This window comes from Pinus tabuliformis, chromosome 5_2 (assembly GCF_031772625.1).
Source record: "Pinus tabuliformis cultivar Carrire ecotype Pingquan chromosome 5_2, CPIR1, whole genome shotgun sequence".
Classification (NCBI taxonomy): domain Eukaryota; kingdom Viridiplantae; phylum Streptophyta; class Pinopsida; order Pinales; family Pinaceae; genus Pinus; species Pinus tabuliformis.
This window is the reverse complement of record NC_142306.1, coordinates 673,628,959-673,645,077: the sequence shown is the minus strand read 5'-3', so window position 1 is coordinate 673,645,077 and position 16,119 is coordinate 673,628,959. Positions and strand designations below refer to the sequence as shown.

The 16,119-nt window shown below is 32.3% G+C and overlaps 1 protein-coding gene across 2 annotated transcripts; it reads right to left on the bottom strand.

Moving 5' to 3' along the window:
* Window positions 1-8,707: 8,707 nt before the first annotated feature.
* Window positions 8,708-10,229, bottom strand: LOC149160901 (expansin-A2-like). Of its 2 annotated transcripts, none has more exons than XM_089435437.1 (4): window positions 9,978-10,229; window positions 9,712-9,854; window positions 9,270-9,582; window positions 8,708-9,180 (listed from the first exon to the last, which is right to left on the bottom strand). In XM_089435437.1, exons 2-4 carry the CDS (start codon window positions 9,848-9,850, stop codon window positions 8,877-8,879), a joined length of 756 nt encoding a protein of 251 aa, XP_089291563.1. In that variant the 5' UTR covers window positions 9,851-9,854; window positions 9,978-10,229; the 3' UTR covers window positions 8,708-8,876. The 2 variants fall into 2 exon arrangements, with proteins under 2 accessions (XP_089291563.1, XP_089291562.1); XM_089435436.1 differs by having other exon boundaries at window positions 9,712-9,858; window positions 9,978-10,227.
* Between the last annotated feature and the right edge of the window lie 5,890 nt (window positions 10,230-16,119).

The window sequence follows — 16,119 nt, the reverse complement described above, 5'->3', positions numbered from 1 at the left end:
TGTTATGTTCATGGAGATTGAGATGGGATTTATATCATGTGCTAGCTAATAGATTATAACTCCTCTAATCTGATGATGGTTGTTATAGGCTAGGAAATATCCATTTATTCTCATGGTCCCATTAATATTCCCTCGACTTCAAACTAGATTTTTAAGTTTAGATATATTGTTGCTACGAAACAATATTTTCTTCCTGTAATAGGACCACTAGCATGCCTCTGAATATCTCAAATTTCTCATGAATTTTGAGGGGTGACAATAGCCATCATAAAACTCACCTCTAGATAGTAAATTTGGGGCCCCTTGAATGCAAATAACCTCTAAATCAATGTAGTTAAATATCACTGGAGATAATTCCCAAGTACATTATCATATGAATAATAAATAACCCAAAGTGTTCATTTATCAAAAATTTCTTTATGCCATCAACTGCTCTAAGACCAAAACAATCCTTACAACATCTTCATTGCTCTCATCTCCATCTATTACATGTTACAATAGCTTTATAACAATAGTTGTCAAGATACATGATGTCACCAATCCACTACCACATGGAACCTCAGCCCATGTGCTTATTTCAAGGGCTGTTGGAGATGTGATTTTGTCAGATGGATTGACAATTCCAGTCACAATGAGTGCAACTTTCACCACACAAAATTGATCATCCTCATCAAATGGAGGAGAAATGGACATGATATCATGAATATTCAATTTATTTCTTGCATCACCATGTATTAAGTTCCCTCTCTTGATCTCAAAACTATTTCTACCCATATTGGAAGAGTTCCCTCCAAATATATTGCCATATTCAAAGCACACACAATTCTCTCCAAGCTCCATAGTGGATTATAGCTCCAACCACCAATAAAATCCACATGAAATAGTAATTAAACATGTGCTCTTCTGGGGGAGTGGTTGACTATTTGCAATGTGATGATGTTCATATCGATCACATATTTATGCAGCTAAACCATTAAGAGGATTTTAGGCCTTCAATATCTTGTCTTACAACTGCAATAATTTCAACATCTATGATTTTCCATACACTTTACACTATTACATTTTCACTTTATTCTTTCTTGCAAACACTGCAAAGGTCAACCTAGGCTTGTTATCCTATGCTATATAGTAAATTCAGTAAACTGAGACTGCGAGTTTGCATATTTTGACACAAAGAAATATAGTTGTTGCAAATATCAATTCCATTATTTTCTCCCTCAAAAGTATTTGCACAAAGTCTAGCAAAATTGTGACCAAGAAACCCATAGGTAATCCAAGCTTTAGCAATCCTAGACAAAAACATTGACTGATGTTTACTAGATTCTGCATCAAGCCATCAATTATCTATATTATGATGCATTTTTTCTAAGACGACCCTATAAGAAAGTTCCCATAAATGTAACATGTCTTTATTATCCAAATTAAACCCTATGAGCCACATAGCTATTTTTAGGTCTTCAACATGAGATACAATAGGGAAAAGCTTTGCATTCCATAAATAATTCTACTTTGTTCTTGTTTCCATAAATTTCTTTCTCGAATACCTAGTTTGGAGAAATTTTTTTCCCATGGCTTCCTACAAAGAGTGTCACCCTTGTAAATTGGATACTTTGGATTATCCTTAATGCCACAAAAAATAATAACCCTTCTTGTATCACACACCAAAGGAACTTTCCAAAGGTAGTGATGATCAATGGGTACAAGGAAAGGACCATTTCTATTATATACTCTTCTTTCTCGATCTATATGAACTCCTACAACTACACATCGAAAACATATATGCACTCCATTGGACACAATTGAATCATAATTGAGTGAGTCATCCCTAACTAATACACCACTTTGTATGTCACTTGAGAGGATAATAGATAATGTTTCCAAGTCACAGACTATAGATGCTAGCACTGTATTCAAATTCTGTGCTCAAAACGACCTACAATACACTCACCCAAATGGTCCAAAATTTCATTGGAGGTGCCAAAATTCAAAAATGATAAATATTATGCATAGAAGGTGAAGATATTTTTATCTCTAAGGTAATTTACCATCTCCAATCTTAGAGGAAAAGATTTCACCCATTCATCTTTTGTAGATACCTAGGCTCCTACCAAGTCCTTATGTAAGCTCACCTATCTTTTTCTCTTCAAAATTTTCAGAATAAGCCTTGGAGATGCACTAGAAAGCTTAAAAATATCTTGTGATGGTTTTCCCCTGATAGAGAAAATGCCTATATCAAGGAATGCTCTACCATCAAAATCTATTGCTCCATTGTTCTCAAGATCCTTCAAACTATATTTTTGCAAAATCATTTCAACTACATCTAAATTTTTTCAACTGCCTCTAGGATTTGTTCTAGTGGATGATATTACAACCATGCCATAGTTTTTAGCGATATCAAGAATGATAGGGATAGTGAAAACGCATGCTACATCATTTGGAAAGGCCATTAATAATAAATCAAAGCAATGGAGAGAATCACCAATCATGATTCAAAGGTCATCTTTATCTTTGAAATCTTTTAGCATACAAGAATAAACTACAAGTACATTATCAAAGGGAAATAGGATTGGCCCATGAGGGTCAAATCATAGATAAAACACTAGCAATATAGCATCATAGAACTAAGAGAAACACATATGGAAATATCAATGGAATGAATCTTATAGGATTGACAAAAGTTCACTTGAGACTATAATCTGGAACTTAATGCTTGTCCTTATCCATACTAAATCCATTTTCTATGCTTTAATTGTGTCTATTTATTGCAAATGATATTAATGACATTGAACAGGAAAAGGAGAAGGATCAAGAGGCAAGACTTCATCCACCATTTGTCATGCAATGATTCTTGGAAGATTTTAATATGTTTTACGATAATGTTGAATTTAACAGAGATTGATATATGAGAGGCAATTCTGGTAAATTTCCTATGCAGGGAATACACCTATGAAGTTGTCGTCATTAATCTAGAATTTGCATTGGTTTAAATGGAGAGAAGTTTGGTAAAATACCAGATAGGGAAATATTGAGAAGATTAAAGTACTCTAGTTTGCTACAATTCATGAGGGTTTGTGGAACATTCCTCTTAAGGTAATTCACAACTACTTGAGGTTTCTTCAAATTTATCAAATCACATATCTTAGAGGGAAATAGTTATTCATAAATTTAGTTTCAAGTACAATTTAAGTGACCATACCTGTATAATTTCCACAGGTAATTCCATCTCAACTGCAAGGCCATCATTGGAGTCCACCCCATTTATCATGGACGAATGAGGATCTTCCAAGATATATTTCATTAGCAACAAAATATGAGCCTCTTGAGGAACAACATGTGCTCTTTTCATCCTATACAAACTCCATGAAAGAAACACCAATAATACACTCCAAAAAAAAAATTTTATCCTCCATTTTTTTTCTTGTGTATCTCACAAGCCTATATTGCAAGAAACTAATGAAATAGAGAAAAAAATTCAAGGACCTAAGCAGAAGGAGGGAGGGGTATCTGCTTGAATATGTACCCATGTTTGATACCTTTCAATGACCCGTTTTTGCTTTTGTTGGAAACATGCCCACAGAGGAGATGTTCATTCATGTTTAAGAAAAAAATCAACCAAAAAAGAGTGAAGGAAAAGAGTTTGAGACTAGCTTAGAAACGTCTTATTGAATGTCAAAAGTCATTGAAGCATCCTGGGATAAAACTTCAGATGACTGAGAATTTTTGGAAGAATCAACACATGTTGAGGAACTTAGCTAATTTTCCTCATGCACTAGAGGCGACAGTGATGAATTTTATGTCAAAAGATAAGAGACTCCATAGAATGTGCAAGTAGAAAAAGTGTGCCATCTTGTTGCTACAGAGACATTTATGTGAGATATATGTGTAATCTTTATAGCTCCCAACAGGAAAATCAATAAACTAGTGAGTTGGACTATTGAGAAAACCTATTGTGACAATAAGTTTTTCATTTGATAGTGGGGTTACACGAATTATATACTAATATCAAAGTGTCTCTTCTTTTTGTTGTCCATCTGGCATTTTGGGCTAACCATCTTCTAGTTTGTATTATTGCATGTGAGACAAGTTGTAGGGTAGTGGGCCCAAAGAGTTAGACAAATCGTAAAATTGTGGGACCACGACGTAAAACTTGGGGATTTATTTCTACTTTGTATGTGACATCTTTGCATGCATTACATGTGTCTTTTGAAAAGGTACATCTTTGTATGCATTACAGGTTTCGCAAAGGCTCCAATAGATGTTGCAGGTTTTATAGAAGGCATTCCAAATTCTCCCTTCAAAGATATTTTGTTATCAAACATTCAATTCAGTGTTAACTCAGAGCCTTTCTCAAACTGTTCATTCGTGGGAGGATTCTTAGAGTCAGTGTATCATGAACCATGTACACAACTTCAGTGTCAAATTCCATATGCTTATGAAACATTTAGTTTCCATTTGCTTATCAAACATTTAGTTCAATGTTACCTTAGATCCATTCTGGAACTGTTCATTCATGGGAGGATTCTCAAAGTCAGTGTATCCAACTTCAGCCTCAAATGCCTCATGACTAGCATGTATGTTATTTTTCTTATGTCAGAAGCACATGTAAGGACATTTATAATAAAGCTAATTTATAATCTAATTGTATTTGATTTGGTTCTTTAAAGAGTTGTAGCTTGATTCAAGAATCCCATTGTTTATGCATTTTTCAAATTGTACATGGATATGTAAAGTTGTATGCAGTTGATTTCATTTTATCATGGAATTTTGAAGCATTTTGATATATCAATTATGTGTGTATGATAGATGAGTAAAGTTGTTAACAGTATTCTCGAAAGGAATCCTTTCTTTTGATGCATTTCTCTAGGAGATCTATCCTCATTAATGCCCATCAAAGGTCTTTCCCATAACTTTGCATAGCAGAAGTCATGAAATATAACATCGTCAAAGGTGTTTCCCCTAACTTCGCATAGCAGAAGTCATGAAATATAACATCATACAGGAAGATGAAAATTCCATGACTATAAACAATATTCATTGGGTTGGTTCAGAATAATTCCTTTTCTTCAGGCCTGTGGTAGAATTATCATGATTTCAAACTCTTGGGTTTTACTTTGGATCTCACTGGATCTGATTGTTTTGTGTGAATTTAGCATGTCCATGTTCATTTGGGCAATGTTTGCACCAGAGTTCATGTACTTTTAAAAACGCAGATAATTGTTCCAGAGACCTAATTCCATCAGAAATGTCTGTGTGCTTATTTCCCTGTGCAGAATTTGAAGGCACATCCACACTTTGCTGCCATGAGTCTCACATGTCTGACCTGTCAAAACGTACTAAGAACTGATTCTTGCCAGAGTTAATCCTATAGGTCTGATGAGGAACAACAACAGATGAGATCTTCAGTGGGTTGTTGGTCTAATAAGAAGAACCCACAACCTCCCGCTGCATAGAATACATTGAGGACAAGAGTAGCTCCAGTTCCACCTCGTGGTGGGGGAAGTAGCAATAATATCAGTGGCAACAACAGTATCTAGGATCTTGAGAGAAACCCAAGATTAATGAGGTGTCATGTTGTTTGCAGAGACATATTCAAAGATTGGCATTTTGAGGACTTTCGAGAGGGAAACAGGGCCTATGCTTAACTTAGTCGATCAAATGTCAATTATATATAATTCAATACTGAATATAGTTAATATCAATCAGCTAATTCCTATGTATTTCTGGTGTGGTTAGAACTATTTTGAAGAAAGTTCTACATACTCACTACAACCATATCATAAGTTTTGAATTACCAGCATCTGCGTTCAAACTTGGATCTCATGCAGGAAAATAAACAAAACATTTTTACTACTTTTTATAGCCCTGTAAATGTTTCAATGATTTCTCATAACTCAATTAAAATTTGATATTGAACAAAATAATTTATGCTTTGATAAGTATGAGATTGTTATTTTAACTCAATCAGTTAGGTATCTGGCAAATATCTCTGGCTCGTTTGATGATCGCGTTGGCAGGATCATTACTAGAAGCTTTATGCTAATCTGCATTTAGCACGGATAGAGTTTGTATTATTATTGTGATGAAATATATATAAAATTGGTAATTTTAACTGTTTTGTCGTGCGAATAATCAAAATAGTAGAACAATAACAAAGTGGGAGAGAAAGTAAACCTTTGCTAGGTGCCTATTAAGCATATGAGGCCTTACACATGTAGTTGATCAGTAAATGCCTTTTCAATTTGATGAACAAAACCAGATTTCATGAATGACTTGGACACATGTAGTTACCCACTATATGCCTTTGCAATTTGATGAACAAACCCATTTTTTAGAGTCTGTCGGAAGGATCTTTCAGAGAAATTTTGCAAGGAAATGAAAACAATGAGTAGTAAGAATTGCAGTGCTTATGAATAGTATAAATTTATTTTATTTGGTCATGCAATACTTAATATGATTCAAAGGAATTTTGATTATCTCCTGAATTTTCTTCATATTTGGTGCATTCCAGGAGATCCTATTGTGGATACAATTCATATTTGGCATTCCAGGTGATCTTACTGTGGAGGTAGTTTTATTCAGTTCCCTTCCCACGTTTCAAATTTGGTATTCTATTTCCTGACTTTTGGAACTTTTCTCAGATTTCAGAACCAAAGTCATATGACTAACATCATTTTTTGATAGTACAGGGTTGTTGAGAGGCATTTTAAAACCTTTTCCCATCATGAAAGAAAGACGGTAATTTCTCATGCTATTGAAGCCTGGTTCCTTCCAATGGTGTGTGAATGTGTTCTGTGTAATAAAAAGTTTAGCTTGCCGAGAATGACACATATTGCTATGTTGTTTTACTAAGTCATTATAAGTTTGACCAGGTTATCTGCATGTACAATCTTATGACAATAGGTCTAAGGCAAGTTATACCTGACAATAGGCCTGTTATACCTCTGGCAAGTGTTTATTCCATGCAGTTGCTGCACAAAGGGAATTAAAAAAGCCAAGAATTAATGACATTAATGAAAACACGTGCTTTTTTATCAAACTTTCCTTTAAGGTTATTAAAAAAACCCAAGAATTTATGACAATAATTAAAATTAGGAGCTTCTTTATCAAACATCCCGGAAAGCAGAGATGGAATTCGATGGTCATTTTTCCTCTCATGGGGCTGAAGTTTAAATTTTTTTATTGCCCATCTCTAGCGATGTGCTTGAAAGCGTGTAAAACGTATTTTCAACGATTTATTTCCTTGTGAAAACATCATTAATACCCTAGCGGAAAGTTAAGCCAAGGAACTAGAAACATATATATAGTTATAGAGAAAGTAGAGTGTGCCACGGGCCTCAACAAAGGGGGTTAATTTGGATCAACCGAATTAGATTAAAGCTTCTCGGTAAAACATAGTGCTTATTATCAAAATAAATTTCACTGTGATTATAATAGTATGAAAACCCAACATGCATTTTGATTGCATTGGGTGGTCTCATTCATCGATGAATTGATCAACCTCATTTTATCCCCCACTGCACTCTCCTCCGGGTGTAGGCAAAAAGCTCTCATTTTTTTTATAATGCCCAGAAAAATATGCTTCTCTTTACATAGGCCTTGCTCAAACATAAATCAACCAAAAAAATCCCTAAAATAATATTTATATTTATTGGGTTAGAATTGTATAATTTAAGTACTAATATTAAATGATAATAATATATATTTATATTTATTGGGTTAGAATTGTATAATTTAAGTAGACAAAAATATATGATAATGATGATTATAAATTTGATTATGAGATTTAAAAAAGAAAATTACCTTATTTTTTAGGATTTTATATTTATATTAAAAAAATATTGAAAAGTTTATCAAGTAGATTTTTTGAAAATGAAATATAATATGAATATATGTTAAATCTTTTAAGAGAGTGTTATTATTTTCTATTTTTTTTAAATCATGATAATATCAAATTATTTCATCCCAAAATATTTTGACACTTTTACCATACCCACTTTCATTGACACCAGTGAAAAATTTATTCTTATTACAAAATTGATTTCTTTTAATTATTAATTAAAAAAGAAATACTTTATTTTTTTCTAATTAAGATTAATCACTTCCATATTAAATGAATATTATTTTTATATAAATAATATATGCATGTTCCAAAATAGAAAATTGGAATTTCCCCATTACAATTATATATTTATAAAATATAATATTATTAAATGTATAATAAATTTTAGATTTTAAATAATAAAATATTATTAATAAGTTAAACAAAAATTCAAGATTTAATTTTAAGTTTCACTAGTAAAATAAATTGAAAATAGGTTTTTTTATTAAGGTCTCAAACCGCACGAATAGTGTGACCAGGCTGTTGCCATAAAAAAGATCATACACAACTTAACAAACAAGCAAAAAGATTCAAAATAATTTAATAAATCATTTGTGAATTATAATTATTTTATTTTTTCCTGTGTAAATTTTTTAATATAATATTTTTAACCAAACCTTATTGATAAAGTGTTAATTTATTATTTTAACCTACTATTATGTGAGGAAAAGCATAAAATCACAAAGCGTCAAAATAAATTTACATGACCGCCAAAAAAAAATAAAAATTCCAACCCTACCAGCCACAACTACCACATGCAAATTAGGGACTTCTATATCAAACATTCCCGGCAGGGACTACCGCTGCATGCGGCTCCGGTTAACAATCTGAATTTCAACGTTCACATAGAAACTCTATTATTTCATAAGAAGATAGTAAACACATGAGAGCGGGTGACAGTAATGAGACACCGCTGCATCCCATAGCTCTCCGTATCCACCATCGAATTATTCACTGATATAACATAATTTCATATATATTCCTAAGCTCCTTCGTTTTAGAACTGACTTCCTTCAAATGTCTGGCCGAATTGCCAGCCAGAAGGAGCTACATTATAGGAAACGGTAGTCTTGCCGTCGCTGGTGGTGACTTGGAAGGATAGGCTCTGTCCGTTCAGGTAAGAGTTGCTTTGCCAGTTCTGTCCCCAGTTGCGTGACATAGCCTGCCAACCACTCCCTGATCCTTTTATCGAAACCGCGTGGACATCCCCAGCTCCTGCTACGTTGGTAATAAGGACTAGATTGAAGTATGAGTGGCCATTGATGGTGAAACGAATTCCTCCCTTCCTCAAGCAGGGGACCCTGCAATACACCCATAGGAAAATATTATTTTCAAAATCAGGACAGACCAGATCGACATTTGTATAAAGAATATGAATTATTCCAAGTACCTTCTGTAGAGGATAGGTACAATTCCACCCTTGTATATGGCAATCTGCTGAAAAGCAGGCTCAGCCATATCGAAGTGCTGGAGGGGTAGATTGCACCACCCGCCGTTGTCGTTGGGAAGAGCATTGTTTGGCGGGCAGAAGTTGGTGGTTGTTACCGTGACGGTTCCTGGCAAACACCATTGGGGATCGTTATTGCATTTCATTTCGTAGCAGGATCCACAGCTAAGCCCATCATTGAAAAGCGCAGTGCTCAAAGCAGCAGTGTTCGTCCCGTAGCCTTGGCTGTACAGATTACCATATCCACACGCTCCTCCTGCAACATTGTCAAATAAGAATTACGACTATAACAAGAAAATTTTCAGAGCACGAGAAATACAATTTAAGGAAATTGGTAGTATATCAATGATCGAAGATGTAAATGGTTTAAGATGTCTAAACATACCCATTGTGCCAGAAGCATCGCTGCCACCGTAGAACGTGGCATGGGCAGTTTGCCAACCCCCATCTTGCCCGTAAGCTCGGAGACAGAGGCACAAGAGCTCCAATAGTGTAAGCATTGATATCCTTAGGATGAATGCCATTGTACTGCCTTCACACCCAATACAAAAAGTGGTTAGAAAAACCAAGTTTTCTACCGAATATACCTTGACTTAAACACCGTTTGAGTATTATTTTAAAGCATAATCTTCAAAGAAACATAGAGCTCACCAGATGGAGCAGGATGAGGATATGTATAGCTGAACCCAGAAAGAAAAAGATCAAAACAAGATGATAATGAGGTATTGCCAATGCTGCATGTCTCCGCTGAGGAGCTCCAAATATATAGAGAGACTGAACAGTCCAAATGGCTCCCTTGTTGCTTCAGCGAATGTTGAACCAATGCTACGACGAACGTGTGTTATGTTTTGTACGAATTCCATCTATCATGCTCGTATCGGTTCACATGTATATATCACTAAGAAGCTACACGAGTTTTACGCAGTCAAGCATCTTATGAAGCGATTTATATAATACACACCCCCAAATCTTATGGGATAACTGACCTTCTCCAGCTTTTATTGTTTGACGAAGTGAATACTTTTCACGCTGTACCAAATGATTAAAGGAGAAAAGGATGTAAGAGGTGTGTCTACAGACAATTTAGGTGTATGTATGACTGCATTACAAGTGCCTCCTACCGTTCTACGGTTGAGCATGTGCCACCTTCGATAGGTGGGACTAATTTTTGGTGGAAGTTGACTTAAAAGACACGGCTGCTTTGGCGCACCATGGAAAACATGTCACATGACTAATTGAACAATGAAGCGTCAGGGCCAGTGCACATGCACCTGGTTGAATAAACACCATTTCCCAAATGACTGTCGGAAGCGACAGCTTCGTCGTGTCACAATCAAATTTGAGGATACGTTGACAGAGATTGTGGTACCATTTTTAATATAGGTGACACTGCAGGTGTAACAGTCCCTCCTATGTCTCCAGAGATGTCTCTACATAAGTCTTATCTTTCATATGTGAGATTTTGTAGTTTTTTGCACATAAGTTTCTCCCCTGGAATATGATATATGTAAATACACGATATGTACTTTCTGCCAGTGTTTATATAGGACCAGTATATTATAATCTTGCTTTTTTCTTCCTGAAAAACAGTCTCTCTTATGTCCTATTCTCTATTATCGTCCACAATTAGACACTCATAAAACCATAGATGTTTTTAAGTTAACAAAATCTATTGCAATAGCTATATTGTAGTTAGGTGGGTAGGCAGGTTAATTTTGAAATAACGTTTTTAAAATATTAATTTAATTATTGTAAAGATTTAATTTAAGGAGTATTTTAAAATATTTATAATAGTATATATAAATTAAAGATTAAAATTTATTGTCAAAATAGTTATGTATTTTTTTCATTTTAATTAATGGATTAATTAAAAACATTGTTAAATGGACAAGTTTTATATAAAGTGATTTATGATTTTTTGACACGTGGTATTAATAAGTTATGATATTGACTCATGGTACATAAACAAAAAGAATTTCATTTTAATTAATTGATTAATTTAAAAAATTATTAAATGGACAAGTTTTATATAAAGTGATTTATGACTTTTTTGACATGTGGTATTAATAAGTTATGATATTGACTCATGGTACGTAAACAAAAAGAATGTCATAGTAAAATGAATAAATATCCATGGTTAAGAGTCTTGTTCTATGTTTTTATAAATGTATATATTTTAAAAACACACACATATATATTATTTTTTAATAATAATAATACTAATGATAATTTTTTAATAATAATAATATTATTAATGATAATTTTAAAAAAGCTATAATTTAGTTAGTTTTTATGATTTTTTGCAATTTGAGATGTATAATGAAGTAAGTGTTTTTATGTTTTCATACATATTTACTAGCTATTTAATTTATATGGTTGTGCTAGTGGATATTTGATATTTAATCTTTATTGAATATCTATGAAATACTTACATATAACTGTGTTTAGAGCTTCCAAAATTTTATATTAATTATCAATTATTTATATATTAAGAATCTTCATGGTAAAGTAGAAGTGAATTTTCATGCTTAAAAATATTCTTACATATTGTTCTCATATATATATATATATAAATTCTTTTTATCATTAATAATATAATAAAGTTAGAATTTAGTTTTTTTTATTAATTTTTTATTGATGTATTATGAAGTAAGTATTTTAATGTTTATGATGATTTGATTCTTTTAAAAATATTTGTGGAAAAAACCAATTATCATTTTTATAACTAACTAAGTGAGTCCATCAGCAAAGCAATGTGATCTGCGTTTTTATAAGAGAGAGTGTGAATGCATGGAGCAATTAATAGTTAATAGTTAATTGAGAGAATAGAGATGTTCCAACCACGTTTAAGGGGTGGGGTTTTCATCTCTACAATGTTTCAGAAAAATGAGATTGGATAGATATTTAGCTTTGGATATTCTCAACTTCTCAAATTTTAGAACATTGTTCTACTCATTTATTTTATATGAATGTACTACTTTTTCTAATAAATAAAGAGTTAAACATTAACTTGAAAGTAATTGTCTTTTTGCTTTTTATTTTAATTAAAAAAAATGTCATATTCACAAGTGATTACACTTTTATTGTTTATTAATTCTTTAATTTTGGTAATGTGAAATATATTATAAAATAAGTGTTTTAATGTTTATCATATTTATAAGCCATTTAATCTATAGACTTAAACTTATTTATTTTATTATTATTTTTCTTTTCCATTATAAAATTGACTTGTTAATTTTTTAATTTTAAAATAAAATTGTTGTTTAAAAATATTTATTCAAATTTATATAACTTGTTTTAAAAACATAACAAACAAAATAAAGTGCTGCAAAACAAGATAGTTCCAGTCATTCAAGTGGAAATTATGCTGTTATAAAAATTGCAAAATGATATATGAAATGGAATATTTAAATACCTATTAAGAGTAAAGACTTAAGCAAGGACTTGCATAAATTTGGTGGGTAATAACAACTAGTAAATCTACACATTTACGTTTTTATATCTATTTGTCAAACTATTTTTACTTGTCAAAATGTTATAAGTATATTTATTTACATCTTATTACTATCTATTTTTTAAAATATAAATACTTAATTAATTTATAATATATCATTTACTATGACTTTTTAAAATATTTTAATTCATTATTATAAGTGCATCTGTAAGTTATCTCACTCAGTTATCCAAATAGCATCTTTTGTGCAAAGACCGTTATGGTCAAATTAAAGTTTTGAAAAATAACTTTCCCAAACACGAAATCATATTTAATTGGTTTTTAATGAGGCAATTGTTTTCTATAACACCAAATCTAGTTAATAATTCTAATTGTGTTGAATTGGAGGGTTATTCATGGCACTGCAACCCGGAATCATTGCATGTGGAACATCTCTTGCAATGTTAGCGATGCTTATGCATTTTCTTGCCGAACCAACTTTCATGGCATCGATTCAATTGCAACTGGTCTTCGAGTAACCATGTGCCATCTGTCCATTGTGCAGGTCTACCTGTCTTGTTTGACCTTCTCTTTTTACATGATAAAACCCTACACAATTGAAAATGTTTTTAACGGTATTGGATGATAAATACCATTATATAATTTATAACAGAACGGTGCATATATTTCTGCGATTACACGCAGCATTGTCTCAAGGAATAGTCCCATTTGTATTTGCAAGGGGGTACGACTTACACTCAAACAGTCTTAGCACAACTTAAGATTAAGATCAAGATCAAGATCAAGTTAAAATTTCAAATGAAATTATGAAATTTCAAATGAAATTATGAAATTTCAATATCACTGTTATATGTTTACCAATGGCTAATCAAATATTTCGATTACGGGGTCATATTTCGCATGCTTGTCTCTTTGCCAATCGCAGTGACATACTACGTCCTTCTTGAGGTTTAGCATATTTGTAGCTCGCAATTGTTATTCATATTTGTATAATGCAGTTCATATAAAAAATGGACAAACACGTTTCAGATATCTATGTTGGTATAGGCTTTAAAAATTCTGAATCTTTTTTTTTCACTAGTTACGTCCATGGTAGCGGGCTGCGAGAGATCTTTGTGTATAGCGGTGTGAAATATTAAAATAAAATAATACAGGTTTGTATTTATAGGACGCTAAGTTAACATGAATGCATGCCTCCTCTCAATGCACAAACGATTTATAAGCTAACCAAACTAATTAAAGAGATCACATATAAATTCGTTAATGTGATTGTATATAGATTGTAAAAGTTCATTACTGTGAAAAAATATAAATTCAGAAACCGATTGCATTTACACATAAAATAAGTTTTCCTTTTTATACACACAAAATTTTATTAATAAAAAGGTTGAAGTCAAAGTTAGAATGGTTACGAGTCAAACAAAAGCCATACATTACAGTGCAATTTTTTATATATGCTGTTAGTGAGAGTTTAAATGTTCAGTTCAAACATAATTAAAATTGATATGATAATCAAACATTTTCTTTTTGAATATTTAAAAATATTAGAGAATTTGCAATCGATATAAAAAGAAAATAATACTGTTTTTCTATTTCTAATAATCGAATAAACTTGTTGAAACCAGAAACCCCTTACAAATTCCATCTAAACATTGATACTCGAAAAATTATAAAGTGAGCGATAAAGGTGAATTCTTTTGCCTAAATTCGACAAACCCATAGCAAATTCTATGTGAAGATCGACAAATTATAAAGTGAGAGCTAAAGGTGGTAATGGAATTCTTTTGCGTAAATTCGACAAACCCCTAGTAAATTCTATGTGAAGATTGATACTCACTCTTGTGAGTCCAGAAAATGACTGAAGTGAGTGCTCAAAGTGGAAATGTAAAAATGACTGAAGTGAGTGCTCAAAGTGGAAATGTAAATATAATTCTCTTGCATCTGTAGTATTATCAAATTTCTATGGTTTTTTTTTTTATTATTATTATTTTAAGTCTAAAAGGTGAACGGTGGGGAAGAGGGTGACTAAACCATTGAACTAATCTTATCTAATTTGAAAATAAAAAAATAAAAAAAAAATCAAATATGAGTGATACTTTGAGAAAAAATGATTCATAAGGAATGAAAATAAATATAGAGAAGAGATTTTTTATTTTGTTATGAATCAGTTAACTAAGATTACATTGGAGATATCAACAATAAATGACTGTAGTTAGACTAAACTAAACTAGACTAATTGAAACTGAACTTGGACATTTGGATGGACGGATGTGACACCTAACTGGTGGTTGGAATTATATCTCCAACACTTCCCCTTAAGTACAACCACATAAAAATTTGATTAAGATGCACGCTGGTCTATGTCTCAGATAGTTTTAAAATTTAAAAAAAATGACTTCAACTAGATTTATTTTTCTTCTTCTCTTCTCTCAAATCCTATAGTCTTTAAATTGTTTCAACTTTTTCTTCTTAGGAATCAAATTTCAATTTCTTCATTTGTTGGTGCAGGTATTTCATCTTTCCAAGTTGTCTAAACATGTCGTGGATCTCTTTAAAAATAGGCTTGTATGTGGAATGCTACCACGTGTCTGTAGTGCACTTTTCATCATCATTCTGCTACAACATAAGATGAGAATAACATTTTATCTCTTCAAAACTCCAATACCTAAAAATTTCATTGATGTGTTCATCATGCATGTTGTCTTCAACATTCATTTCTGTAGCTTCTATGTAGACCTTATCTAGACATGGTGTTGCCAGCCATGCCTCAAGAAAATTTAACTCTTTTTCATAATCACTAGAAATCAATGTTAGAATTAAAAATATTTGGAGAACCACATTGTTTTTATTCCTTCTACTCTATAATGAGTGTTTTTCTCTTTGTGGACTTCTTTCTTGTCCTCTCTCTCTGTCTCTTCTACTTCTGTACTAACCCGTGATGCTATAAATAGGTTGTCTTCCACTGATTCAAGTGGAATTTTCTCACAGAATAGCATTATGTCAATATGATGTTTATGTTGCACCAGATGCAACCATAAATCATGAGGTAAAAAGTCTTCATCAAATTTAACATCAACAATATTAATTGCTAGATTTACCAAATTGTCATTAGCAAGCTTTCTTGCTATATTCAGCAAATCTTCGTTCACTTGTGGTTGAGCACAGTGGGATTCAACAAAATTTTCATCTTTTTGTAGATTTGTTTCTATAGATCCACCTTCATTTTCAACTTTAGTGCTCCCTCTTGCACCAAAACACCTCTCAAGGGTATCCCACGCTTCCTTGGCTATCTTGGTATCTGAAATAGGGGGTAGAATGACATTCTTTTGCATTTTCACC